Source organism: Trachypithecus francoisi, unplaced genomic scaffold, assembly GCF_009764315.1.
Source record: "Trachypithecus francoisi isolate TF-2019V2 unplaced genomic scaffold, Tfra_2.0 Lachesis_group16, whole genome shotgun sequence".
In the NCBI taxonomy this organism is placed as follows: Eukaryota; Metazoa; Chordata; class Mammalia; order Primates; family Cercopithecidae; genus Trachypithecus; species Trachypithecus francoisi.
Window position 1 is genome coordinate 90,921,374 of NW_022681461.1, and position 27,595 is coordinate 90,948,968.

A 27,595-nucleotide genomic window follows, 5' to 3' on the forward strand; every position below is an offset into this window, starting at 1 on the left:
TCAGGAATAAAATGATTTATCAAAGCTATATAGCACGAAGCTGGAGCCAGAACCCAGGTCTTCTCATTCCCAATCTTGTGGTTTTTCTCCTACATTCTGGAAGTACTGGAGAACTCCCTAGAAAGCCAACTAATACCACAGTAGTTTCTATTGAAAAATGCATTCAGGTTCCAAAATATTTACATAGGTGACCATTTTTAGAACATTATCCATTAGTATTTGGTAACTGCTTAGCTTCTCAATAATGTATATATACATATATATGGTTGAACTAGTTTCCTTAATTTTATTTAACATTTTTCAGTGCAATGGTACTATGGTTTTTTTAAATCCCAGTGTCAGTGCTTGAAATACTTAACTATCTCCAACCAGAGAAATTTCAAAACAAAAGAATAAAATATGCCTAATAAACAGCCGTATGTAACGTAAACTTCTCAGCACACTACAAAGTTCAAGGCAATGACTGCTAGTGGATAAATCCTATCTTCTTCTACTTTAAGACAGAAAACAAATGAGATCTCAGAACATTCTCCTCTGAAACACCCTCTGCCCAATAGCTCAGCATTTTCCTTCCCTCACCACCCAGATTTGCTCATTACAAGAGTCTCAGTGCAAAAACTAAACACAGACCCAGTCCCCAAATGACGGGCACACTACCATCTTCTCCCCAGCTCTGGGCCCACACCTCTTGGAACGTGTTTTTACTATAGCACTGAGCCCAGTGTGTCAGAACAACATCCCAGCCTGTTTTCACAGCCAGCCTAAGAATTCCTCAAGGACACGGGCTGTGTCTCATTTGTCCCTTTACCTCTTAATTACTTCCCTTTCACCAAACAAACATGTATTCATTAGGTGTTTGAATGAATACTCAGAGAGAATCCAAGAGAATAGAAAGTACTTTATATCAACTAATAGTTTATTTTTCCTTTCCTTCCTTGACCAAATATATTGTCCACACCGGTGACACATTAACCCTTTTAAAGCATACTGGGTCTATTAAATAAGATCCACACCTTTTTAGCCAGGCCTTGAGGCCCTTCCAGCCTACCTTCCTCGCTTGTCACTCACTGTTTTCCTGACACACACCACACTCAAAGTTCCAATTATCTTCCCATGCATTCAAATATTTCATGAGGACCTACAAAGTATCCATGAATCAGGGACACAACTAAGCTCAAGTCCCCTCGTTAAGGCAGCTCTCAGCTCTCCATTTGTGCCCCCTGCTTCCTCACCTCCACGTTGCCCTGTGACTAATCCCTCCAACTGCTCTTGAATATTTGAATGACAGCTGTTTGCTCCTTGAAGGGAGTGACTGCATCTATTTACTGACTGCACAGTAACATATATATTTTAGTTGCTCAAAAAACATATATTAACTAAGTGAATGAATACTCAAATAAAAAAACACTAATAAATTCATTCAGTACCTTTAAAAAAAAAAAAAAAGGCAGTCCATTAGCAGTCAGCTTCTGAAATCCATATGAAAGAATTCCAGCCTGCTTACCTTTAGTCTTCTGGGCCCGTCTCTGGCACAGCCCTTCCTTTTGCTCCTGGTGAGCACAGTGATAACCTTATCCAACCCCCTTTCAAGGCTTCCAAACACGTTGGCTCCCTTTCTTTTTGGAGTCTCCTCCATATGTGCTTGGTTGAGATCCAGTTCCACTGAGCGGCACCTGAAAAAAAAACAAAAAAGGCACGAGTAGAGCTGGGCCTCCGGCCTGTGGGGTCCGCAAGGGCGAACTTTTGTCCCTTCATACACATTAGGGTGCCTCATTCAGGTATGCCAGGGCCAGATCACCTCTCTCCTCATCAGGAAGCACCAAAGCCATTTCCTCCTGGACAGGAGCTCTCACCCTTCCACCAGGCAACTGCCACTCAGCAAAACTATTTATCCCCTTCCTTTTTAAAAAATGTCATATATATAGAAAAGTTCAAAGAAGAGTACAGTGAACACCGGTATATCCTCCTAGATTCAACAATTGTTCATATTTTGCCACATTTGCTTTCTGTATGGATATAGATAATACATTAATGTGCATATGTATATAGATATATACTGATATATATACATCAATGCATATATCTATATACATAAATTTAATGTATATAGGTAATACATTAAATTTACTTATTTGCTAAGCCATCTGAAAGTAACTCATCTGAAGATATCATGACACTTTACTCTGAAACACTTCAGTATACATCTCCGGTGAATAAGGATGCTGTCTTCCATAAAGACAATACCATTATCACATCAATAAATTAATAATAATTCCATAATATCTAATACCCTGTTCACATTCTAATTCTCCCAATTGTCTCTAAAATAGACAATGCCTTTAAGAAATTGCTATAAAAGAATAGCAACTTGAGGCCGGGCGCGGTGGCTCAAGCCTGTAATCCCAGCACTTTGGGAGGCCGAGACGGGTGGATCACGAGGTCAGGAGATCGAGACCATCCTGGCTAACACGGCGAAACCCCGTCTCTACTAAAATATACAAAAAACTAGCCGGGCGAGTTGGCGGGCGCCTGTAGTCCCAGCTACTTGGGAGGCTGAGGCAGGAGAATGGCGTAAACCCAGGAGGCGGAGCTTGCAGTGAGCTGAGATCCGGCCACTGCACTCCAGCCTGGGCGACAGAGCGAGACTCCGTCTCAAAAAAAAAAAAAAAAAAAAAAAAAAAGAATAGCAACTTGAAGGGTTACCTATGCTGCAGAACTTTTCATACAGAGGATTTTCTTTGAAACAACAGTGAGTATCTTTACGATTTGGGAGGACTACAATCTGTTAGTGGATATCTATATTTCACTGGCCTCAGAGAAGGGTAAGATGGGCCTGAGAGAGGCAACTAGTTGGCTGGGGTGAGGGCCACTGTCTTCCCAGCCTGTTGTACTTAAGGTGCCGTCCTACTGCTGATCAGTTTCACAATTCTACCCCATGAGGAAGGCAGTGGCTACATGTCCAGGAATGGCCACAGGTCATCCACATATAAACAGATATTCCTACTCTCCAACAGAATCTATGTGATGATTTACCTTAATCAGGTCTATTAATATATGAAAAAGGAAATCTGGTTACATACACTAAAGATTAGAACCTAAAAAAACCAAACACTTACCGTCTCTCAGGGCTAATGACACCTGTCATTAACTTGTCTGTTCCTGTTGAATTTACTGGCATTTTAATTGGAGTTTCTTTCAGGCACTGGTTTCTAGCTATTAGAAACAGAACAAACACAATCCATATGCAGCACATACTATGGTTCTGAAATTTCTATTATTAATAATAATGCGTGTATCACATTATTCATTGACTCAGAAATAGTATAATCACTTGACCTGTGATGTCAAAGGCTCTAATTCTTTCAAGAAATGTTTCCATGTGATTTATAATAAAAACAAAATCATTTTGCCTTGTATGTGTGGCTCTTCTTTTTTTTCTTCACTGCAAATTGAGGCCATGCTTTTAATTTTATTATAAACAACATATGATAAATCTAAACAGATCATATAAATACAAATCTCATAATTACTGATTCTTTTTCTAAAAATAAAAGTCAATCTGTATTTATACAAGGGCCCAATTTATGCTTTCAATTGATCTAATAGTAAAAGGTGTTAATTCAATTCATAGCCCGATTAAACTCATGTTAGGCAAAAAGAACAGACCCCTGTGAAAGCTTGACATAAGTTATTAAAGAGATGTAAGCTTTGGCCAGGCACGGTGGCTCACGCCTGTAATCCCAGCACTTTGGGAGGCCGAGGAGGGCAGATCATGAGGTCAGGAGTTCGAGACCAGCCTGGCCAACATGGTGAAACCCCATCTCTACTAAAGATACAAAAAAAATTAGCCGGGCCCGGTGGCGGGCGCCTGTAATCCCAGCCACTTGGGAGGCTGAAGCAGAAGAATCCCTTGAACCCAGTAGGCGGATGTTGCAGTGAGCCAAGATCACACCATTGCACTCCAGCCTGGAAGACAGAGTGAGACTTCATCTCAAAAAAAAGATGTAAGCTTTGATTTTTTTTATATTCTCTGTTCCAGAATTCTATGTTTTACTCTAAGTAGGGTATTTGCATTCCAGATAGTTTGTGACAAATTTGTACTAACAAATCTGGTTATGCTGATTAGCTCATGATCTAAAAGTTTTATACCCTTTAGAGATAATATTCACACTATAAAAACAAAGACAAAATATCAAAATTTGTAAAAGAGATTAGGGGTTTGGTTTTGTTTATGACTATTTGGCTATACTCTCACTTTGCACAAGAACAAGAAAATAAGAGCAATCAGAAAGATCTATAAAAACAGTTTTCATCTTTGTATACAGACAGTATCTATCACCATACAGAACTGACCTTCAACAAACTGCCAATGCCTGCATTGTATAGGAAGGATAAAAATGAAATTAATATTTATGTCAAAAATAACTCACAATGAAAGTAAAATGCAGGGCTGGGCATGGTGGACTCACCCCAAATTTACTTTGGGATTACTCATCCCAAAGTAATCCTAGCACTTTGGGAGGCCGAGGCGGGTGGATCACCTGAGGTCAAGAGTTCGAGAGCAGCCTGCCCAACATGTTGAAACCCCATCTCGACTAAAAATACAAAAAATTAACTGGACATGGTGGTGCACACCTGTAATCCCAGCTACCCAGCTACTCAGGAGGCTGAGGCAGGAGAATTGCTTGAAACTGGGAGGCGAAGGTTGCAGTGAGCCAAGATCACGCCACTGAACTCCAGCCTGGGCAACAAGAGTGAAACTCTATCTCAAAAAAAAGAAAAAGAAAAAGAGAAAGAAAAAGAGAAAGAGAAAGGGAAAGGGAAAGGGAAAGGAAAAGGAAAAGGAAAGGAACGGAACAGAATGGAGAAAAGCGCCAATGGAAGCTAGCAATCATGGCTTCAGCCACTTTCTTCCTTAAGTGGCTCTTGTGTTTAAAGAGAAAAGACCAGTACTAATGCTTTGACCAACATAATCTTTCTCGTCATGACAACATATGTCAACTGATAATATTTCAAGACTGTAAAATAAATTCCAAACTACCCACACTGTAAAACCTTCAGAGTTACACAAAAAGTAAAAAATGTCAATAATGGAAGGGATTATGGCACTAAAAGTTTTTTAAAATAAAAAAGCTCTGGGCCGGGCACAGTGGCTCACACCTATGATCCCAGAAATTTGGGAGGCTGAAGCAGGCGGATCACCTGAGGTCAGGAGTTCGAGACCAGTCTGACCAATATGGTGAAACCCCGTCTCCACTAAAAATACGAAAATTAGCCGAGCGTGGTGGCAGGCGCCTATAATCCCAGCTACTAGGGAGGCTGAGGCAGGAGGACTGCTTGAACCCAGGAGGCGGAGGCTGCAGTGAGCCGAGATCACACCACTGCACTCCAGCCTGGGCAACAGAGCGAGACTCCGTCTCAAAGAAATAAAAAAAAAAAAAAAGAAAAAGAAAAAAGAAAAAAAAAAAAGCCTTGAATGAGCTAAGGTGAGCTGAGGAGGTCCATTTTATCTCCCTGCCCAATCCCATGATTCACAGAGGGTATTGTATTTACAGCAGAGAAAGAACAGAAAGAGACCCTTTCATTGGGAAAGAATGCAATAGCAAGCTACCATTGCAGGGTAGAGGCTATCTCACTAAATTCTCATAACCACCACAGGAAGCGCCACCGCCCCCCCACCCACCATCTCTCACACACACACACACACACACACACACACACACACCAGGACACCAAACTGGCCTCACATTTTGGGGGGAAAGTGTTATTTGAGTTGATGAAACGGAAAATGTCATTAACATAAAAATGGGACTTCTAGCAAATATTCTGGCAAAGTCTTCCGTAATATCTTTATAGATAAGAAGTTAATGCCTCAAACCGGCTACAAGCTGCATTAGTAAACTAGAAGCACAAAGGTAGGATGCGGTTTCACAGCAGTTCACATGGCAATGCTCCAGAGTTTAGGTTTGTTAGAATCTTAAAACTAGAGAAGGTCACAATTGCTGGGGGAAAAAAGGCTAATAAAGTTTAGGTAACATTTTTTAAAGTGACACAAACAAGATCACCATAAATAAAATTCCTTTGGGTTCTTATTATTTCATTACATAAATATGGCCCCTATTATGTAGTAGGCATCAGGCCTAGTACTATGTACTATGTACCAGACAGGTATGGCCCCTACTACAGACCATGCCGTGCTGCAATAAACAAGGCAGAGAGTCTCTACTGTCATGACATTTACCACCCTATCCTAGTGAGACCCAGTCTAGAAAACTCAGTTTAGTTCTAGGTACTGTATTCTAAGAGGCAGACTGACCAAATAGAATGTGTCCAGATGAGGCCAGCAACCAAAACAGTGAAGTATCATAAAGGAAATGGTTTAAATAATTGGTGATGACTAAACTGAAGAGGAAACCAAGGGAAATGAGGAAGTTGTAATAACTGGACGAAGACAGATATCTGGAAGGGCATCACAGATTCACCCTGTCTGTTAAAGACAGGCAGTAATACCATAGGGCAGAACAGGACCAGACACCAGAACTGGAGCTCCAGATAAGTAAAGGCTCGATGGAGGCGTCAGCTTGAGTCATAAGTCAGGGTAAAGGGGCATGCGAGGTCTAAACCTGGGTATATGACCTTGGACAAATCACTTCACTCCTTCTGAGTCTCAGGTATCTTAGTTGTGAAAAAGGGAGTTGGATTAAATGAACTCTAACTTGTCTTTCAGCTTTGATATCCTATGATCTATGATTCAACTTTATAAATGTGAAAAAGAGGAAAAACTCAGTATTATTTGAGAAGAAATTGAAATTGACAAATATACTTTCATTTCAACTAATGCAAACGACATGATAAAAAAGCAGCTTGACTTCTAGAAATTCCTGAAAGCAATGCTAGTCACTTCTGACCTGCTGTATGTTTACTTAATGTGGTAAGAAAAATGAAACTTCTTACTGCTTAATTCACTTAGCAAATACCTTTTGAGGGTGTAGTGTAACGATTTGGTGTAGTGAGTATTTCTCTCTTATGCTGGTTCTTATTAACTGGAGTCTTTGGCTCAGGAAACATAAAGTACTCTTCATTCTTTACAGCAGACTTAGGAGTATATACATTTTCTTTGTTCTTTAATTTATTTGCAGGTGTTCTGCATAAGGCTGGAGTTAATGATTTAGATTCCACCCCATTTGATTCTGTCCAATACTTGGTAAACTGGAAAAAAAAAAGTTACTTGATAAAGCACACTGAAGAAGAAAAGTCAATTTCTTTACAACATTCCTTAATCATTTGCAAACTGCCTTGTACTATTTATTAAAATGAATTATCAAAAGGTATTATTGACAATATTAGGAAATTTGAAAATATATAGTTTTCTTTAATACATGTAGATCACTTTAGTCTGTTCTATTGACAGTAATTTTCAATATGATACAGGTTGAGTGTATATACATACTCAGATCCTAGGCAATATTGTGAATGGCCACAAATCAATTGCTAAGAAATGCTTTCCATACCTAGATAGATTATAGCATTATGGCATAATCTATAGATAGTCATGGCTTACCTCTGATATATATCAAAAAAAAAAAAAAGTTTAGTCAGCAATTAGGGCAGAAAAAACATGTTAAACTACTCTAACAGAAATGTTGGATAAAAAATACTTTTTAATCCTTTTAAATTTATGGTTGAGCTTGCAAGAGAGTAAGGAAAATCCTGAGAGGCCAAACTAAAAACCTGAGAACGAATCCAAAGGTGTAACCAAGGCTGAAACTCTCTGCTGCCCTAAGGGCATCTATCTGCTGTCTCTGATAACCTACAGCTTGTGTTTCTACAGCCACAGAAGCCTTGGGCCTCTGCAAGGTGGTGAGTTAGATCCAAAGCTCCCATGTAAAGCCAGGAAGGGCTATAACTATAATGAAAGGCTGAGTTAAATATAAATCTGCTCTTCAAAGGGAATAGGCAAGAAAAAGAGTGTCTTGGTCTTGGTTCTGAGGGAGGAGAAAAATGAAGCTTCTTTTAATAATTTGTAAGTAAACACAGGCCAGTCTTCAAATAAATAAAGATCCAAATTAATACAACCTGCATGGTCCCAGAAACCTCACGCCTCAATTTAACTTAAAGTAGTCCTAGGCTGGTTGTGCCTAAGGAACCTGGTAGAAGCAAGCACAACTCCTACCTGAAAGAAAAGTTTCAGTCCAACCCAACTCAAGCCCTTAACCCAAGCCTCAGATAATTCCCATAGAGTTCAAAGAAAAATAAACCTACATAAGAAATTCCAAAAGACACAAGCACTATGAGCATAAAGATTTCAGATATTAAAATTACCAAATACAGAACATAAATAAGTATGTTTGCATGTTTAAAATAGCGAAACAAAAACATGAGAAAAGAACAAGACTACCAAAACTGTTCAAATAGATTTGAAAAATAAAAACTTCTAGAAATAAAAACATGATAAAAATGAAAAGTTCAATGCACATGCCAAATAACAGAATAAAGGAAATAGAGACATTTGAATAGAAATATAAATCTGAAATTACTCTGAATGTACTCAAGAGAGAAAAAGATATGAGATACATGAAAGATGGTTTAAGGAAACAGAAAATGAAATAAAGTAAGTCCAACATAAGGCTATTCTAAGTTGCAGAGATAGATAATACGGACAACGCAAAAGCAGCAATTCTCTCTACTTCTTTTCCCAAAGGAAAAGAAATCAATACATCAAAAAGATACCTGCACTTGTATATTTATCACAGTACTTACTCACAATAGCAGAGATACAAAATCAACCCAAGTGTCGATCAACGGATGACTGGATAAAAGAAATGTGAGAGAGAGAGAGACAGAGACAGAGACAGAGAGAGGCAGAGAGAGAAAGAATACTATTCAACCATAAAAAAGAATGAAATCCTATATTTTGCAGCAAGGTGGATGGAAGTGGAGGTTATCTTAGTGAAACAAGCCAGACACAGAATGACACATATTGCATGTTCTCACTCATAAGTAGGTGCTAAAAAAAGGTGTACACATGAATGTAGAGAGTGGAATGACAGAAAATGCAGACTTGGAAGGGTGAAGAGATGGGAGAGGGTAGGTGATGAGAAATTACTTAAGGGGTCCGATGTACATTATTCAAGTGACACCTTAAAACCTTTCACTTGACCACTATGCAGGTAAGAAAACTGTACTTGTACCCTACAAATGTGTATAAATATTGTTTTTAAGAAAAAGCACACTGGGTGTGCCGGCTCACACCTGTAATCCCAGCACTTTGGGAGGCCAAGGCATGAGATCACCTGAGGTCAGGAGTTCAAGACCAGCCTGGCCAACACAGCGAAACCTCGTGTCTTCTAATAATACAAAAATTAGCTGGGCATGGGGACAGGCACCTGTAATCCCAGCTACTCGGGAGGCTGAGGCAGGAAAATCGCTTGAACCTGGGAGGCAGAGGTTGCAGTGAGCCGACATCGCACCATTGCACTCTAGCCTGGGCAACGAGAAAGAAACTCTGTCTCAAAAAAAAAAAAAAAAAAAAAGGAAAAAGAAAAAGCAGTATATTCTTCAATAAATTTTCCAAATTTGATTAAAAATACAAATCCCCATACATAGAAAGCATGATGAATCATAAACAGGATACATAAAAGAAATCCACATCTCTACTTACCAGATTATACAACTGTAAAGGACACTATCCACAGAGACACCACTCAGATGGTGTGCTCCCTGGAGGTGTGCAATGCTGTAGCCCTAACAGTGAAGCTGCAGAACACCAAAAGCAAAGAGATGGCCCTAAAAGGAGCCAGAGAAAAAAGACAAACTAAAAAGGTGCTAGACTGAGGTTAGTTTTTCAATAGCAACAATAGAAGCAAGAAGAAAGCAGAATAATATCTTCAATAACATCCTGTGAATCCATAAATATTTCAAAATAAAAAGCTAAAAACATTCAAGAGCTAATACACTGGACATATCAATAGCAATAGCATGTAATCCAGGAGGGGTAATCAGAGATTCTAAGGCCTTCATATTGTTTAGAAGGAAAGTAAAAATACAGATTGACGGCCGGGTGTAGTGGCTCACACCTGTAATCCTAGCACTTTGGGAGGCCGAGACAGGTGGATCACCTGAGGTCAGGAGTTCGAGACCAGCCTGGCCAACATGGTGAAACCCTGTCACTCCTAAAAATACAAAAATTAGCCGGACATGGTGGCGGGTGTCTGTAAACCTAGATACTCAGGAGGCTGAGGCAAGAGAATCACTACAACCCAGGAGGCAGAGGTTGCAGTGAGCTGAGATCATGCCACTGCACTCAAGCCTGGGCAACAGGGCAAGATTCCATCTCAAAAAAAAAAAAAAAAAAATACACTCACTTTATATTTGGCTAAATATATTAAAAACTTAGAGTAAATATTAAAAGAATATAAAATCAAATAGAAACCAATAAAATGTGGGGGGAAATTAACATCAAAAAAATAAGAAATAAGGGGGAATACAGAAAAAGACAAATAGGAAACACAAAAAATGAAAGATATATAATAAATAAATCCATAACAAAAATAAATATAAGGTGGGTAAGCTCTCAATTCAAAAGACAGATTTTCAGTTTGCATACCAAATCTAGCTATGTTATTTTATTTTATTTTTTTTGAGATGGAGTCTTGCTCCGTCGTCCAGGCTGGAGTGCAGTGGTGCGATTTCAGCTCACTGCAAGCTCCGCCTCCTGGGTTCATGCCATTCTCCTGCCTCAGCCTCCCAAGTAGCTGGGACTACAGGTGCCCGCCACCACGCCTGGCTAATTTTTTGTATTTTTTAGTAGAGACAGAGTTTCACTGTGTTAGCCTGGATGGTCTCGATCTCCTGACCTCGTGATCCGCCAGCCTTGGCCTCCCAAAGTGCTGGGATTAGAGGCGTGAACCACCGCGCCCAGCCTAACTATGTTATTTTTAAAGAGACATACCTAAATACAAGGTATGAAAGGTTTCATCGTTTTGTTTCATTGTTTTATTTATTAAGGAAATCTTAATTTCTTTAATTTTATAATAGTTCTTGTATCAGGTTAACCAGTTTCCTCCCATCTTCTTATTCTTTAGGCATGATTTATTCTTGCTCCTTTGTATTTCCACATACATTTTAGAATCATTTTGACTTATTTTACATCCACTGAAAAGTTGAGATTACATTAAATTTAAAATTCATTTTGGGGGAAAAATGAGATCTATACCTTCAAATCTCCCTATCCATAAACAAAGTATACCTCTTTTCTTTCAGAACTCTGTGTATTAGCCAAGGATCACAGCATTTATTCATAGAACACAGCTAAGTAGAAACAGTGAGCTTTGAGGTGTTTTAATTTGTCCTACCTATCCCCATTCCCCTCTCTCCAGCTCTATAATAGTCTTAGAAACTCACAGCCCACAATCATGACAAAAAACAGCAACCTAGGAGCCACTGGAGGGGGCAGAACAGGCTGAAGCTCCTTCAGAGCTTTATGCTCAGAAAATTGTCATTATTTAGCCTGGCCAGTAGTTCCCTAGAAGACCCTACTATGAAAGCTGTCTTTTCTAATTCTTTGTTTGTTATTTATTTGAGATGGAGTTTTGCTTTTGGTGCTCAGGCTGGAGTGCAATGGCGCCAACTCAGCTCACCACAAACTCCTCAGGTTCAAGCAATTCTCCTGTCTCAGCCTCCCGAGTAGCTGGGATTATAGGCATGCGCCACCACACATGGCTAATTTTGTATTTTTAGTAGGGATGGGGTTTCTCCATGTTGGTCAGGTAGGTCTTGAACTCCCGACCTCAGGTGATACATCCACCTTGGCCTCCCAAAGTGCTGGGATTACAGGCGTGAGCCACCGCACCTGGCCTGAAAGCTGTCTTCATTTGACCTTACTCAGAGCCTGCCCAGTGTGAAAAGCCTTTTCCCCAGCGGCATCTGTTAAAAAGATTTAGAGGTGCCAGGCACAGTGGTTCATGCCTGTAATCCCAGCACTTTGGGAGGCCAAGGCGGGTGGATCTCTTGAGTTCAGGAGTTTGAGACCAGCCTGGGCAAAATATTGAGACCCTGTCTCTACAAAATAATTTTGTAAAAATTAGCTGGGCATGGTGGCGCATGCCTGCAGTCCCAGCTACTGCCGCCGAAGCAGTGGGTAACAGCTGGTGATGACAATAGACTAACAAAAATGCTGAGAAGAAAAAGTTGGAGAATAAGATGTTCACAGTGACTTAGAAAAGCTCCAAAATATACCAGGGAATCTATAAGCCCCATGTACATGTATAGGATGTGCTCATACCGAGGGCTGTGTATTTGCTCAGGAAAGACTTTAGAAGGGGCTGGGCGTGGTAGCTCATGCCTATAATCCCAGCACTTTGGGAGGATGAGGCAGGTGGATCACTTGAGGTCAGGAGTTCAAGACCAGCCTGACCAACATAGTGAAACCTCGTCTCTACTAAAAATACAAAGTTAGCTACCAGGTGTGGTGGCACATGCCTGTAATCCCAGCTCCTTGGGAGGCTGAGGCAGGAGAATCACTTGAACCCAGAAGGCAAAGATTGTAGTTAGCTGAGATCGCGCCACTGCACTCCAGCCTGGGCAACAAGAGTGAAACTCTATCTCAAAAAAAAAAAAAAAAAAAAAAAAAAAAAAAAAAGCCACACTTTGGAAGGATCTACGATCTCACCTCAAGCTGACCGTGAGATTCTATACAAATACGAAGTGAAATCTAAGGCAGAGCTGTCGGCTGCCTGGCTGAAAGCTGAAGGCATACCCCAGATGTACACAGAGTCGGCACAAAGACTGAGAGACATATTGATTCCAAGCATCTAAGGTAACCTCGCCAAGCATTAGCTGATCACCATGCTAACTGAGCAGAGAAAAGGTATAGTAAAAATATGGTATTATAATTTCATGGACCATCATCATAAATGCAGCCCAACACTGACCTAAATGACTTTACAGAATTAGTTCAGAAAAGTCACTAAACAACAACAACAAACAGCAATAATACCAAATCCTGAGGAGGGGATAAATGTGATTACCAGAGCTGCCACATTATATTATTTTAAATGTCTAGTTTTCAACAATTACAAGACATATACATGCAAAGAAGTGAAAAAGTATGGCCGGGCACGGTGGCTCATGCCTGTAATCCCAGCACTTTGGGAGGCCGAGGCAGGCAGATCACCTTAGGTCAGGAGTTCAAGACCAGCCTGGCCAACTTGGTGAAGACCCATTTTACAAAAATACAAAAAACAAAAACAAAAACAAAAACAAAAAAAATTAGCCAGGGATGGCAGGTGCCTGTAATCCCAGCTACTCAGGAGGCTGAGACAGAAGAATTGCTTGAACCCAGGAGGCAGAGGTTGCAGTGAGCAGAGATCACACAGTGCACTCCAGCCTGGGTGATAGAGCGAGCCTCTGTGTTAAAAAAAAAAAAAAAAGGATGGCCTATACATAGGAAAAAAAAAAGCAGTCAATAGAAATTGTCCTTGAAGAAGTCCAGACATGGGCCTTACCAAGCAAAGACTGAAAATCGCAGTTTTTAAATATGTTCAAAGAAGAAAAGGAAATGTCTAAAGAACCAAGGGAAAATGTAAGAGCAATGTCACAATAAATAGAGAGTATAAATAAAGATAAAATTATTTAAAAGAACCAAACAAATTCTGGAGTTCAAGAGTACAATAACTGTAACAAAAAATTCACTAGAGGGATTAAACAGCACTTTCAGTAAGCAGAAGAAAGAATCTGAAACTTCTGAAACTTGGAAACAGGTTAACTGAAATTCGTCTGAGAAACAGAATGCAAATAGATAAAGAAAAATAAACAGGACCTCAGAGTACTGCAGGGCATCATCAAGTGTGCCAATATACATGGAAGGGGCGTACCAGAAGATAAAGAGAATAGGGCAAATAAAATATCTGAATACTTCCCAAATTTGATGAAAAACATTTATCTATACTAATCTTCATTAATCTAAAAAGCTCAACAAACTTCAAGTACAATAAAAAGATTATCAAAAGGAAAGAAAAACAGATCAATTGCCACCGAGAGTTGGGAGGGGAAGTTAACCACAAGGGGAATGAGGGAATTTTGAGGAGTAATGGAACTGTTTTATATCTTAATTTTGGTGGTGGTTATACAACTGTATGCATTTGTCACAGAACTGCACACTAAAAAAGGTGACTTTACCTATTTAACTACATGTAAAGTATACCTCATTATACCTCATTTTAAACAAAAAAGAAGGCCGGGCACGGTGGCTCACGCCTGTAATCCCAGCAGTTTGGGAGGCTGAGGTGGGCGGATCACCTGGGGTCGGGAGTTCGAGACCTACCTGACCAACATGGAGAAACCCCGTCCCTACTAAAAATACAAAAAATAACGAGAAGAGGCAGCAGGCACCTGTAATCCCAGCTACTCAGGAGGCACGAGAATCACTTGAACTTGGGAGGCACAGGTTGCAGTGAGCCAAGATCGTGCCACTGCACTCCAGCCTGGCCAACAGAGCAAGACTCAGTCTTAAAAACTAATAATAATAAACAGGAAATAAAGGAGTAGTAAAGAGCTCTAAAATAGAATCTTGGCTTGCTTCAACTTGGATATAATTGACTTCCCTTCCATTCGTATTCCAGTTATCTCTCATTAACATTTTTGGTGGCTTAAGCATTAATTAAATTTGCAAGCACACCTTGGTTTCACATTACTCTGGTTGTTTTTATAATTGAAACAATAGATTCTGCCTTAAATAGTAATAAAAATTACTAACCTGTGATTTTTGGGGAGTAGCAGTACCTGTTGATAAATTATCTTCACACCAATCATAGTCTATTAATCCAGTCACATAATTTTCATCACTTGTGGTCACATCTTCCAGACTCCGATTCTTTGACTATTCAATGAAAGACAGAAGAACTTAAAGACAACAGTATTATGATTCAATATTTAAAATACAGTCATGCATCACTTAACGACAGAGACATTCTGAGAAATGTGTTATTAGGCAATTTTATCATTGTGTGAACATCATAAAAGGTACTTACACAAACTGAGATGTCAGAGTCTATTACACACCTAGGCCACACCTAGGTTTTATGTTATAGCCTATTGCTCCTACACTACAAACCTGTGTAGGATGTTACTGTACTGAATACTGTAGGTGGCTTTAACACAACACAATACACATTTATGTATCTAAACAAATCTAAACATAGAAAAAGGCCATCCCTGTGGTGGTTCATGCCTGTAATCCCAGCACTTTGGAAGGCCAGCACAGGTGGATCACTTAAGCTCAGGCGTTCGCAACCAGTCTGGGCAACATGGTGAAACCCCATCTCTACAAAAAATAGAAATTAGCCAGGCATGTGCCTGCAGGCCCATGTACTTGGGAGGCTGAGGTGGGAGGATCGCTTGAGTCCATGAGGTGGAGGTTATAATAAGCAGAGATTGTGCCACTGCACTCCAGCCCTGACTGAACAACTGTATACACCACTGGACGAATTTTTCAACATCATGTTCATGTCTCTCTCTCTTGCTCAAAAATCAATGGCTCCTCGTTAATTATTGAACAAAGTCTAAAATTCTGATGTACATTTTCAGGTTTTCTACTGTCTGGCTCTCGTCCACCCCTCCAGCTCACTTGCTCGCTCGCTCGCTCTCTCTTTCTCTCTCTTCCCCTACTTGAACTCTTCTTTTTTAACACAAGTCCAGCCACTGTCAACAGAATACATCAAGCAAAATTAGGTGCCCATGCTTTTCCTGATTCCATTTATCTTGCCCTGAATGTTGTGCCACTTCTTTTCCATCTTTCTAACTCGACTGTTGGTCCAGTTTGGATCCCATGGTGATCATTCCTGTCCTCTAAAGCTCCTCAGGGCACCTCTGGTCACTTCTCTGGCCCCCATCATCTACTATGATGCAGTATTATCTATGTATATATATGTCTTGCCTCAACTTGACTGTTAGAGAACAAGTACCATACTTTACACAGATTTGTTTTCCAGCAGCCCAGCATGGGGCCTGAAAATGCTAATGACACTGATGATGATGTGGTCATTTGTGATTCTTGGGTCAGTCTGTATTGCTGTTTCACTGAAAGGGCCATCTATTGACTGATTGATCAGGATTACTTACTTTCTTATAAACACCCCAGAGAAAAGGGATAATTCTATCAAGGGGAAGAACAGTACAACCAGACTATGTGACTTGCTTCATGTCTCAGTAATTTGCATAAAGATCAGAAAAGAACCCAAAATTTGATTTCCATTTCATTTCTTGTCTTTAAAATGTGTCTTGATCTGCCATAAAATTGATTCAATAATATGACTTTGCAAATAATTAAATTATTAGGTAAATGTTCATTATGTAGTAGATGGAAGATAAGAGTAAGTATCTTTCCAGGTCTTTTCCACTTATAATTCATATAAGCAGATCAACTGAGATCAGGTCAATTCAGATATAAGAAAATCCAGGCCGGGTATGGTGGCTCACGCTTGCATTCCTAACACTTTGGGAGGCTGAGGCAGGTGGATCATCTGAGGTCAGGAGTTCGAGACCAGCCTGACCACATGGTGAAATCCCATCTCTACTAAAAATACAAAAATTAGCTGGGTGTAGTGGCATGTACCTGTAATCCCAGCTACGTGGGAGGCTGAGGCAGGAGAATCACTTGAACCCAGGAGGTGGAGGTTGCAGTGAGCCAAGACCACACTACTGCACTCCAGCCTAGGCAACTGAGCGAGACTCCATCTCACAAAAAAAAAGACAATCCAATGGCTCAGGAAAATGTCTCAGGCACCTTAACTGAGGTGTCATAAATTTTAAAATTTAATGAAAGTGGTTCTTCTAAACATAGAGGTATAGGTATCTAATAGTTTTCTCCAATTACCTTGAGCAGAAGCAAAATTCAGGGTTTTGCATTTTCCTGGACCCAAATGTGTTACTTGCACTTGAAAGATTAAAGGGTTTAGCAGTGTGGGCGGGATGAGGGATTGGCTGATTCACGGAGTCCATGTGCAAAAGAGCTGCCTCGGCACAGAATATTTACCAGGCATTAAAACTCTCCAACAACAGACTAGAAAACCATGCAGGAATAAGATTATCTCCCTTCAGAGATTTCTTTACACAACAGCCAGTGTACTGACCAAGCAGGGAGGGAAAAAGGGGGGCAGGTTAGGTCTGGCAGTAACATAAGACCCACTATACCTGTAGCACATGACTGATGAGCACCAAAAGGAGATCTAAATGAGATATTAAAGAAACTTGAGGGAGGGGGAATTCAACAAAAGATCACAAAAGAGGTGGCATTTTAACATTTTTTTTCTTTTTTTTTTTTTTACAGTTTTGAGGCCTATAAAGGGGAAAAAAAGAAAAAACTTTCATCCACACAGTCAATTGTGTTATCTTGAATTTCATAAAGAGGGCCAACTACCTCTCTCTGAGGATGAGGTGCAATTTCCTAGTGCTAAGATTATTTACATTGTAACCTGAATTAATCTGAGGGAAGATGACATTACAAAGTTCCATACCCATCTGGCAAAGTATTTGGATAGCTGAATTTTAAGCCATGGGAAATACAAAGAATCACACAGAAAACAAGGACTAACACAAGCATTTAGTAATGACACGTGCCTCTATGTATGTAAGCTTCTTCACCATTTTAAACGTCCATGACAGGCCAGGTGCAGTCACTCATGCCAATAATCCCAACACTTTCGGAGGCAAAGCAGGGAGCATTGCTAGAGTCCAGGTGTTCAAGACCAGCTTGGGCAACACAGCTGGACTCCATCTCTACAAACAATTAAAAATTAGCCAGGTGTGGTGGCACACACCTGTAGTCCTGGCTACTAGGGAGGCTGAGGCAGGAGGATCGCTTGAGCCTGGAAGGTTGAGGCTGTAGTGAGCCATGATTATACCACTGTACTCCAGCCTGGACAACAAAGTAAGACTTTGTTTCAAAAAATAAAACAAAAAAAATGTTTTAAGTCCATGACAAAGAAAACTGAGACAAAGATGGCAAAGCAGAGAAAAATAATTTGGTTATAACTCACTCTCATGCAAGAACTGCATAAGCTTTAGCTACTGCTCAAAATAACACAGGAAGAAACACTAATCAACATGCTCCATTTCAGTATGCAAATTTTAAAAGAAACAATAGCCTAAACCCTTAACATAAATATCGAAATATTTATCAAAATACTTTATGTCTTATAAAGTATTATATATTCTATATCACAGATCTTATTCCCAACAATTTATTTGCTCTCTGCAATTCAATAATGTGTCCTTTAAAAGCACTTAAATGCATGCAAATTATATAAACGCATACTTTAAAAAAAGACTGGAAAGACACAATAAATGTTAACTACATCCTCCACAGGTAATTGGTTTATAGGTAAATTCTATTTTCCTTTTAGCTCATCTGTGCCTTAAACATTTTTTTCTTTTTTTTTGAGACACAGTCTTGCTCTGTCGCCCAGGCTGGAGTACAATGGTGCAATCTTAGCTCATTGCAACCTCCACCTCTCCGGTTCAAGCGATTCTCCTGCCTCACCCTCCCAAGTAGCTGGGACTACAGGCGCTCACCACTACGCCCGGCTAAGTTTTGTATTTTTAGTAGAGACGGGGTTTCATCATATTGGCCAGGCTAGTCTCGAACTCCTGACCTTGTGATCCACCTGCCTTGTCCTCCCAAAGTGCTGGGATTACAGGCATGAGCCACCACGCCCAGCCTGGCTTAAACATTTTCTACAGCCATCAGGAATTGCTATTATGAAAAAAAAAAGGAGTCGGGGAAGGAGGTTTATAAAATGCCGTGTTAACATTCAGAATTTGAGAGGCTGGGCATGGTGGCTCATGCCTAAAATCCCAGCTCTTTGGGAGGCTGAGGCGGGAGGATCACTTGAGGCCAGGAGTTTGAGACCAGCCTGGCCAACATGGTGAAACCCCATCTCTATTAAAAGCACAAAAATTAGCTGGGCATGGTGATGTGTGCCTGTAATCCCAGCTACTCAGGAGGCTAAGGCAGAAGAATCACTTGAACCCAGGAGGCGGAGGTCACAGTGAGCCAATATCATGCCACTGCACTCCAACCTGGGCAACAAAGAGTGAGACTCCATCTCAAAAAAGAAAAAAAAGAGACTGAAAAGATACAGTAAACGTTAACTACATCCTCCATAGGTAGTAGCCTTATAGGTAAATTCTCATCTGTGGCTTAAACATTTTCTACAGCCATCAGGAATTGCTATTATGAAAAAAAAGGGGCCTGGGGAGGAGGTTTGTAAAATGCCATTTTAATATTCAAAATTTTACAGGCCGGGCACGGTGGCTCATGCCTATAATCCTAGCACCTTGGGAAGCCAAGGCAGGCTGATCACTTGAGGTAAGGAGTTTGAGACCAGCCTGGCCAACATGGTGAAACCCCATCTCTACTAAAAATACAAAAATTAGCCAGGCGTAGTGATGCACACCTGTAATTCTAGCTACTCGGGCGGCTGAGGCACAAGAATCACTTAAATCCAGGAGGCAGAGGTTGCAGTAAGCTGAGGTCACGCCACTGTAGTCCAGCCTGGATGACAGAGTGAAACTCTGTCTCAAAAAAAAAAAAAAAAAAAATTAGAGTTCAACTTCAGATCTTCCCATTTTTCTCATCAAAAATATTGAAATCATAAAACGTCTTGCCTCTGACCCCTTGACACCAGAAAGTTTACCATTCCAGTGGTATACGCACTCAGGAATAGAGAGGGCATGTGGCAAGACACAACAGGCTGTAACACTTACCTTGATGTCTGTGAATGGGGTAGCACTGGCTTGTCCACAGGAGAAAGAAGAAAGCTTTAAACGAACTGGTTTTCCCCGAGCCTTCTTGGCTAGAAGCAGAAGATAGGTAGCTGTGAGGTGATCATACTGCCACTAAAGGAAAAGAAAATCAAGTTGTTTAGAAGACTACTTGTTTGTGGAAATGATGTTCTATTTTTAATTAATTTTTTTTTTCAGTGTAACATTCAGAACTTTAAAAGCCAATAGGTTTACAAGGCATATGATGAAAAACAGCAACCATCGTACCACACCTCCACACACAATTTCCAGTCCCCCTAAGGAACAACTTTTAAACACTTTTAGCTGTTTCTTCTGTTATTAATTCTGTTTTTTTTTTTTTTTTTTTTTTTGAGACAGAGTCTCGCTCTGTCACCCAGGCTGGAGTGCAGTGGCGGGATCTCGGCTCACTGAGAGCTCCGCCTCCCAGCTTCACGCCATTCTCCTGCCTCAGCCTCCCAAGTAGCTGGGACTACAGGTGCCTGCCACCACACCCAGCTGATTTTTTGTCTTTTTAGTAGAGATGGGGTTTCACCGTGTTAGCCAAGATGGTCTCAATCTCCTGACCTCATGATCCGCCCACCTCGGCCTCCCAAAGTGCTGGGATTACAGGTGTAAGCCACCACGCCCGGCCTTAATTCTGTATTTCTCAACTAAATGCTTACATGGCTTAAAACTTTTTTCAGCTTCAAATATTATGTATATTTCCTAGTATGAGAAATATGAATTTAGCTCTACTACAACTGCCCTCCCTTTCCCACACATCTTTTCCCTGTATCCTCCTACTATAATTTTATCACAATGTTTAGCTAAGTTAATATTTGCATTATTATGATTATGTAAATAGCATTCACAACTAAGCAGGGATAATGTTCAAAATATTTAATTGGTACCCTGACACCAACCATCAAAATAGAGGCCAAGAGGTCAGTAGGGTCCTGGGAGACGCCTGCCTTTCCAATTATTAATCTTTTAATTGTGAGAAGAGGGGAGGGAGTAGTGTCCAGGGTGTCTAAGGGAAGTAACAGGGCAACATGGAGGGCACTGGAGACGGTGGTTATTTACCAGTCAGTATATAAATACACTAATATTTTAACAACCAATGTGGTCATGTTGGCTGAATATCAGCTCTGCAGCTAAACCACACAGGGTGCTATTCTTGCATTTCCATTTTTTTATACCTTTGTTTTTCCTGAAGATAAAAATAAAAGAGTCAGTTATTCCTTACAAATTGAACTCCACCCTTTTCAACACTTTACCTCCTCTCAACATGTCCACACACATCTGCTAACTGCTTCCCCACTTAGAGACATTCCACCAGATGTCTGCATGCATCCTCTGCTCCACTCTGGACCAGCTTCTCAGCCAGCTACCCAATTGTCAGTCTAGGGATTCCTTTCCCCTCTATCTTACAATGTAGCCCCAGTTTCCTAGATCCTAAGTATTCTTCTTTCTTGGTTTACTCTCTCATTTGTGGAACACATCCTCCAGTGACTTCCTGAGGGTGCATGCATGAGAGGTAAATTTTTTGAGATCTTGCATGTCTGATAAATGACTGCATTCTATCTTCACACTTGATTCTGATTTGGTTAAGCAGAGAATTCTGGGTTAATAATAATCTTCACAGTTTTGATGGCAATATACTCTTCTTGATTCTAGTACAGCTACTGAAAAACCTATAGTCATTTAGGTTTTGATTCTCCAGCCTCTGTGTATGAACTTTCATTTTTATCTTTGAAAACTTCCTGAATCTTATTATTTCCCCGTTTTCTGAAATTCCACTAGAACAGGCCTTGGTGTGAATCTATTTTCATCTACTGTTTCATCCCAGGTTAGGCCTCTTCATTCTTGAAAACTCATATTCTTCAGTTCTGGAATATTTCTCTTTTTTGTTTTTAACTTTAATTTTTTTTTATTTTTAATAAAATAGAGATAGGGTCTCACTATGTTGCCCAGGCTGATCTTGAACTCCTGGACTCAACCAATCCTCCCATCTTGGCCTCTCAGTTTTAGAATTATAGGCATAAGCCACAGTGCCCAGCCTGGAATATTTCTTCTTGTATTATTTTTCCTTTTTTTGAGACAGAGTCTCACTCTGTCACCCAGGCTGGAGTGCAATGGTGCAGTCTCGGCTCACTACAACCTCTGCCTCCTGGGTTCAAGTGATCCTCTCACCTCAGGGTCCCAAGTAGCCGGGATTACAGGCGCATGCCACCACACCTGGTTGATTTTTGTATTTTTAGTAGAGATGAGGTTTCACCATGTTGGCCAGGCTGGTCTCGAACTCCTGGTCTCAAGTGATCCACCCGCTGCCTCAGCCTCCCAAACTGCTGGGATTACAGGCGTGAGCCACTGCGCCCAGCTGAGCCAGGTTCTACTTTTAAAAGATTTCAAATTAATTTCATTTTCCAACACTTTTACTGAGCACTTAATTTCTGTGGTCATATTTTAGATTTTCAAGAGCTATCTCTTGGAATGTTCATTTTTATTCATCTTATTCCTATGTCAAGAATGAAAATCACTTCTCTTATCTGAGAATATTAATTAACAGTTTTTAGCCATTTTCTCCTGCTCCCTGCATATCTGCATTTTTTTTTCTCAGTATCTACTTTTTCTTCTTTCCTCTCCCCACCTTACTCCATTTGTTTTGATCTCTGACTTTCATGTTAGAAGTTTTCTCAAATTTCTAGTGATTTTTGGTTGTCTGTTTCTACTTAAAAGTGAAGAAGTATGTTGCACAGCTGATTCGAGGCTCTATGTGTATGATGGGGCTGCTCAATACGCTGAAGGCTCTTCTCCAAGATGAACAGGCAGGAACCTGAACTCCCAACCACTGATATAGTAGGACATTTATCTTAGCTTTTCCCTAGAGATAAATCTTCCACTATTTTCCCCACCCTCACTGCAAATAGGATACAAATCCTGGTTTCAGCATTCTCAAAGTTGAATAGCGAAGGGAATTTGAGATGGTGGTTCACTGTTCAATATGAAGACTTTGTGCATCCATTTCAGAATGGTTCAGAATGGTTCATCATCCGCATCTGAGCTGTGTTTGGTACAAGAATGCCTTGTGACCTCCAGTCTTCTGTTGGGATGGGGAACAGGAGGCTGTTATGCAGCACAGGTAGAGAAAGGAATCTAGGCTTCTAACTGCTTCCAATACAGGCTTTCACCCATCTTCCTGTTTTCCCTCCTCACTTCCCTGACTTCAGAAGCTCCTGGTACCTCTGATTCCTGAGCCTTTCTGGAGCTCTCATCCATTTGCTTGATGCCTTTTTTCACTGCAAGCACTTAGCTTTCAGTTTTCTCCAAAATGCTCTAACAACTACCACTTATACCACTTATCTATATCTTCCAAACTTCTAATGACATCCCTTTGTCTCCCCTTTTATTGTTTGTAAATGTTTTGCCTTTTTATCCCTTTTTGTTAAGGTTTTAGGAAGTGTTCGATGTAAACTTAGCTGTTCAATCCACTATGTTTAATGGAAAGTTTCTAAATAATGTACTGAGAAAACTATGGGGCTATCTGCCCTACAAAAGTGTTAACTTTTAATAGTACTGAATAGTCTTTCATGCTATGTAGCTCCCTCACAAAGTACGTGACTCAAAAGTCAACCACCAACTCTGTTTTCGGTAATGAATTTTATTAGTTAATAACTTAGATGGCCATGATCATAGTATAAGCTTTGAAATTTGCATAATGGCCCAATCAATCTAGTAGAGGAAGCATAAAATACTATCATAAATTATGAAATGTTGCCTTTAATCCAAACAGGATGAGGCAAAGAAAGGACAGAAAAGGCTTCATGACTGGGCACAGTGGCTCATACATGTTTTAATCCTAGCACTTTGGGAGGCCAAGGCGGGTGGATCACTTGAGGTTAGCAGATCGAGACCAGCCCGGGCAACATGGTGGAACCCCATCTCTATAAAAAATACAAAAATTAGCTGGGCGTGGTGGCAGGCGCCTGTAATCCCAGCTATATGGAAGGCTGAGGCAGGAGAATCGCTTGAACTCAGGAGGCGGAGGTTGCAGGGAGTGGAGATCGTGATGCTGCACTCCAGCCTGGCGACAGAGGGAGACTCCATCTCAAAAAAAAAGAAAAGAAAAGAAAAGAATGGGGAAAGGATTCCCTATTTAATAAATGGTGCTGGGAAAATTGGCTAGCCATAAGTAGAAAGCTGAAACTGGATCCTTTCCTTACTCCTTATACGAAAATTAATTCAAGATGGATTAGAGACTTAAATGTTAGACCTAATACCATAAAAACCCTAGAAGAAAACCTAGGTAGTACCATTCAGGACATAGGCATGGGCAAGGACTTCATGTCTAAAACACCAAAAGCAACAGCAGCAAAAGTCAAAATTGACAAATGGGATCTAATTAAACTAAAGAGCTTTTGCACAACAAAAGAAACTACCATCAGAGTGAACAGGCAACCTACAGAATGGGAGAAAATTTTTGCAATCTACTCATCAGACAAAGGGCTAATATCCAGAACCTACAAAGAACTCAAACAAATTTACAAGAAAAAACAAACAACCCCATCAAAAAGTGAGCAAAGGATATGAACAGACATTTCTCAAAAGAAGACATTCATACAGCCAACAGACACATGAAAAAATGCTCATCATCACTCTCCATCAGAGAAATGCAAATCAAAACCACAATGAGATACCATCTCACACCAGTTAGAATGGCAATCATTCAAAAGTCAGGAAACAACAGGTGCTGGAGAGGATGTGGAGAAATAGGAACACTTTTACACTGTTGGTGGGATTGTAAACTAGTTCAACCATTATGGAAAACAGTATGGCAATTCCTCAAGGATCTAGAACTAGATGTACCATATGACCCAGCCATCCCACTACTGGGTATATACCCAAAGGACTATAAATCATGCTGCTATAAAGACACATGCACACGTATGTTTATTGTGGCACTATTCACAATAGCAAAGACTTGGAATCAACCCACATGTCCATCTGTGACAGACTGGATTAAGAAAATGTGGCACATATACACCATGGAATATTATGCAGCCATAAAAAAGGATGAGTTTGCGTCCTTTGTAGGGACATGGATGCAGCTGGAAACCATCATTCTTAGCAAACTATCACAAGAACAGAAAACCAAACACCGCATGTTCTCACTCATAGGTGGGAACTGAACAATGAGATCACTTGGACTCGGGAAGGGGGACATCACACACCGGGGCCTATTATGGGGAGGGGGGAGGGGGGAGGGATTGCATTGGGAGTTATACCTGATATAAATGACAAATTGATGGGTGCTGACGAGTTGATGGGTGCAGCACACCAACATGGCACAAGTATACATATGTAACAAACCTGCACGTTATGCACATGTACCCTAGAACTTAAAAGTATAATAAAAAAAAAAAAAAAAAGGAAAGAAAAGAAAAGAAAAAAAGAAAAAAGAAAAATGAAGAGGCTTCATGGAGAAGGTGTCTGGGAAACTACGGTGGGAGGAAACTATGTACTTATAATCACTCTCCACTTTCCAAAAACTACATTAAAGACTTTTTCCCACCCCATATCTATGATATCCCCATGTACTATAGCCACCTTTTTGAAAGAGATGTCATAAACTGACTAGAGACAATGGCTAAGAAACAAGTTGTCACTTTCTTATCAACGATGGGATGGTGTAACTCAGGTACTGTAAACAATTCCTGGATAGTGCTAAGAGTTTTAGATGGAGTTTCCTAATCATGCCTAGGATTTCTACAACCATCCTCTAAATCTTCCTTTTCCCTAGGCAAACAAAGCATCTTTTTTATAACTTTCTGGCCAGTGCCACTGTATATTTCTCATTATAAGATGCACCACAGGAGAGTTCTGTGTTCAAAAACAGATAAATCAACACATTAGTTATGCTTTCAGGTGATGTCAATCCACAAGTCTAAGACAAAAGTTTCCCTTATTTTATAGTGAATTCCCTCTTTTGAAAGTCAAATGTCTGAAAGTAAAGTGATAAGGTTACCCATGAGAAAGTTCCATTTCTAGAAAACTAAAAACATCTTTAAATCCCCAGTTAAATGTTAAAGAAGTGTCCAGGCACCTGGGTTGAGGAGAGGCAGCCACTAGTGCAGAGGGGCAGAGACATGGAGGAGTGGCCCCACCCTTCCTCTGACCCTCCTCCTGAGGCCTTCAGTCTTTACACGCATGGGTGTTTACATCACAGGGATGGGGAAAATGGATCTGTCCTGGACTGAATAGGTTCTCGAATACACATGTGACCCTTAGTGAAGGTCCACTAGCAGAGGACCGGCTGCTGCCACAATCCAGAGCCACTCAGGGCTGGAGGAACAGGGAGAAAGTAAGGAAAGTACTGTTGGGAATCTCAAAAGGAACACAACGAGATCAGTCAAAATCACAAGACATAGGAGACTCACTGCTGCATATAAAAAGCAGTTCCAGAGTGCTCCTGTATATAATATAAAAGTGGGAGTTCTTATTGAGAGGTGACAACGTGCTAGCAACCCTCGCTCTCGGGGCCTCCTCGGCCTCACCATCGACTCTGGTGGCGCTTGAGGAGTTCTTCAGCCCACCACGGCACTGTGGGAGCCACTCTCTGGGCTGGCTGAGGCCAGAGCCGCCTTCCTCTGCTTGCCGGGAAGTGCGGAGTGAGAGGCACGGGCGGGAACCGGGGCTGCACGCCGCGCTCGTGGGCCAGCGCGAGTTCCCGCGGGCCCAGGGTCCGGTGTGGGCTCAGCAGGCCCGCACACGCAGCTGCCGACCAGCACAGCTGGTCCAGGGCAGTGAGGGGCTTAGCACCCAAGCCAGCAGCTGCTGAGGTTGCCCCGGGTTCCCCACCACTGTCTGCACACATGCACCGCGCTCAAATTCTCGCTGAGCCTCAGCCGCCTCCCCGCCGCGCAGGGCTCGGGACCTGCAGCCCGCCAAGTCCGAGCCAACCCCTCCGCCTAGTGGGCTCCCGCGCTACCCAAGCCTCCCCGACGGGCGCCACCCCCTGCTCCCTGGCAATGGGTACCATCGACCTCCCAAGGGCTGAGGAGTGCAGGCGCCCCTCGAGGCCGCAGCTCCGCCTGCAGCCCCACTGTGGGATCCACTAGGTGAAGCCAGGTGGGCTCCTGAGTCTAGTGGGGACCTAGAGAACCTTTATGTCTAGCTAAGAGATTATAAATACACCAATCAGCACTCTGTGTCTAGCTCAGGATTTGTAAATACACCAATCAGCACTCTGTGTCTAGCTCAGGGTTTGTACATACACCAATCAGTACTCTGTATCTAGCTAACCTAGTGGGGACTTGGAGAACTTTTCTGTCTAGCACTCTGTGTCTAGCTCAGGGATTGTAAACACACCAATCAGCACTCTGTCAAAACGGACCAATCATCTCTCTGTAAAATGGACCAATCAGCAGGATGTGGGTGGGGCCAGATAAGGGAATAAAAGGCCACCCTTGCCAGCAGTGGCAACCCGCTCAGGTCTGCTTCCAAGCTGTGGAAGCTTTCTTCTTTTGCTCTTTGCAATAAATCTTGCTGCTCTCACTCTTTGGGTCCACGCTGCCTTTATGAGCTGTAAAACCACAAAGGTCTGCAGCTTCACTCCTGTCAGCGAGACCACGAACCCACCAGAAGAAGGACGAAGCTCCAGACACATCTGAACGTCTAAAGGAACAAACTCCGGACACACCATCTTTAAGAACTGTAACACCGCAAGGGTCCATGGCTTCATTCTTGAAGACAGCAAGACCAAGAACCCACCAATTCCAGACACATTATGAGTTGAATGTTTGAGAGAAATATT

The 27,595-nt window shown here is 41.2% G+C and overlaps 1 protein-coding gene across 2 annotated transcripts in view; it reads right to left on the reverse strand.

The window, feature by feature from the left end:
* Nucleotides 1-27,595, reverse strand: part of MELK (maternal embryonic leucine zipper kinase) — a 106,597-nt gene that overhangs the window by 5,066 nt on the left and 73,936 nt on the right. For both annotated transcript variants that reach the window (XM_033238085.1, XM_033238084.1), the window contains 5 exons: nucleotides 19,765-19,896; nucleotides 14,756-14,878; nucleotides 6,978-7,209; nucleotides 3,117-3,213; nucleotides 1,505-1,673 (listed from right to left, as the gene is read on the reverse strand). In XM_033238085.1, coding sequence (XP_033093976.1) covers nucleotides 1,505-1,673; nucleotides 3,117-3,213; nucleotides 6,978-7,209; nucleotides 14,756-14,878; nucleotides 19,765-19,896 — 753 coding nt within the window. The remainder of the gene's footprint in view (nucleotides 1-1,504; nucleotides 1,674-3,116; nucleotides 3,214-6,977; nucleotides 7,210-14,755; nucleotides 14,879-19,764; nucleotides 19,897-27,595) is intronic.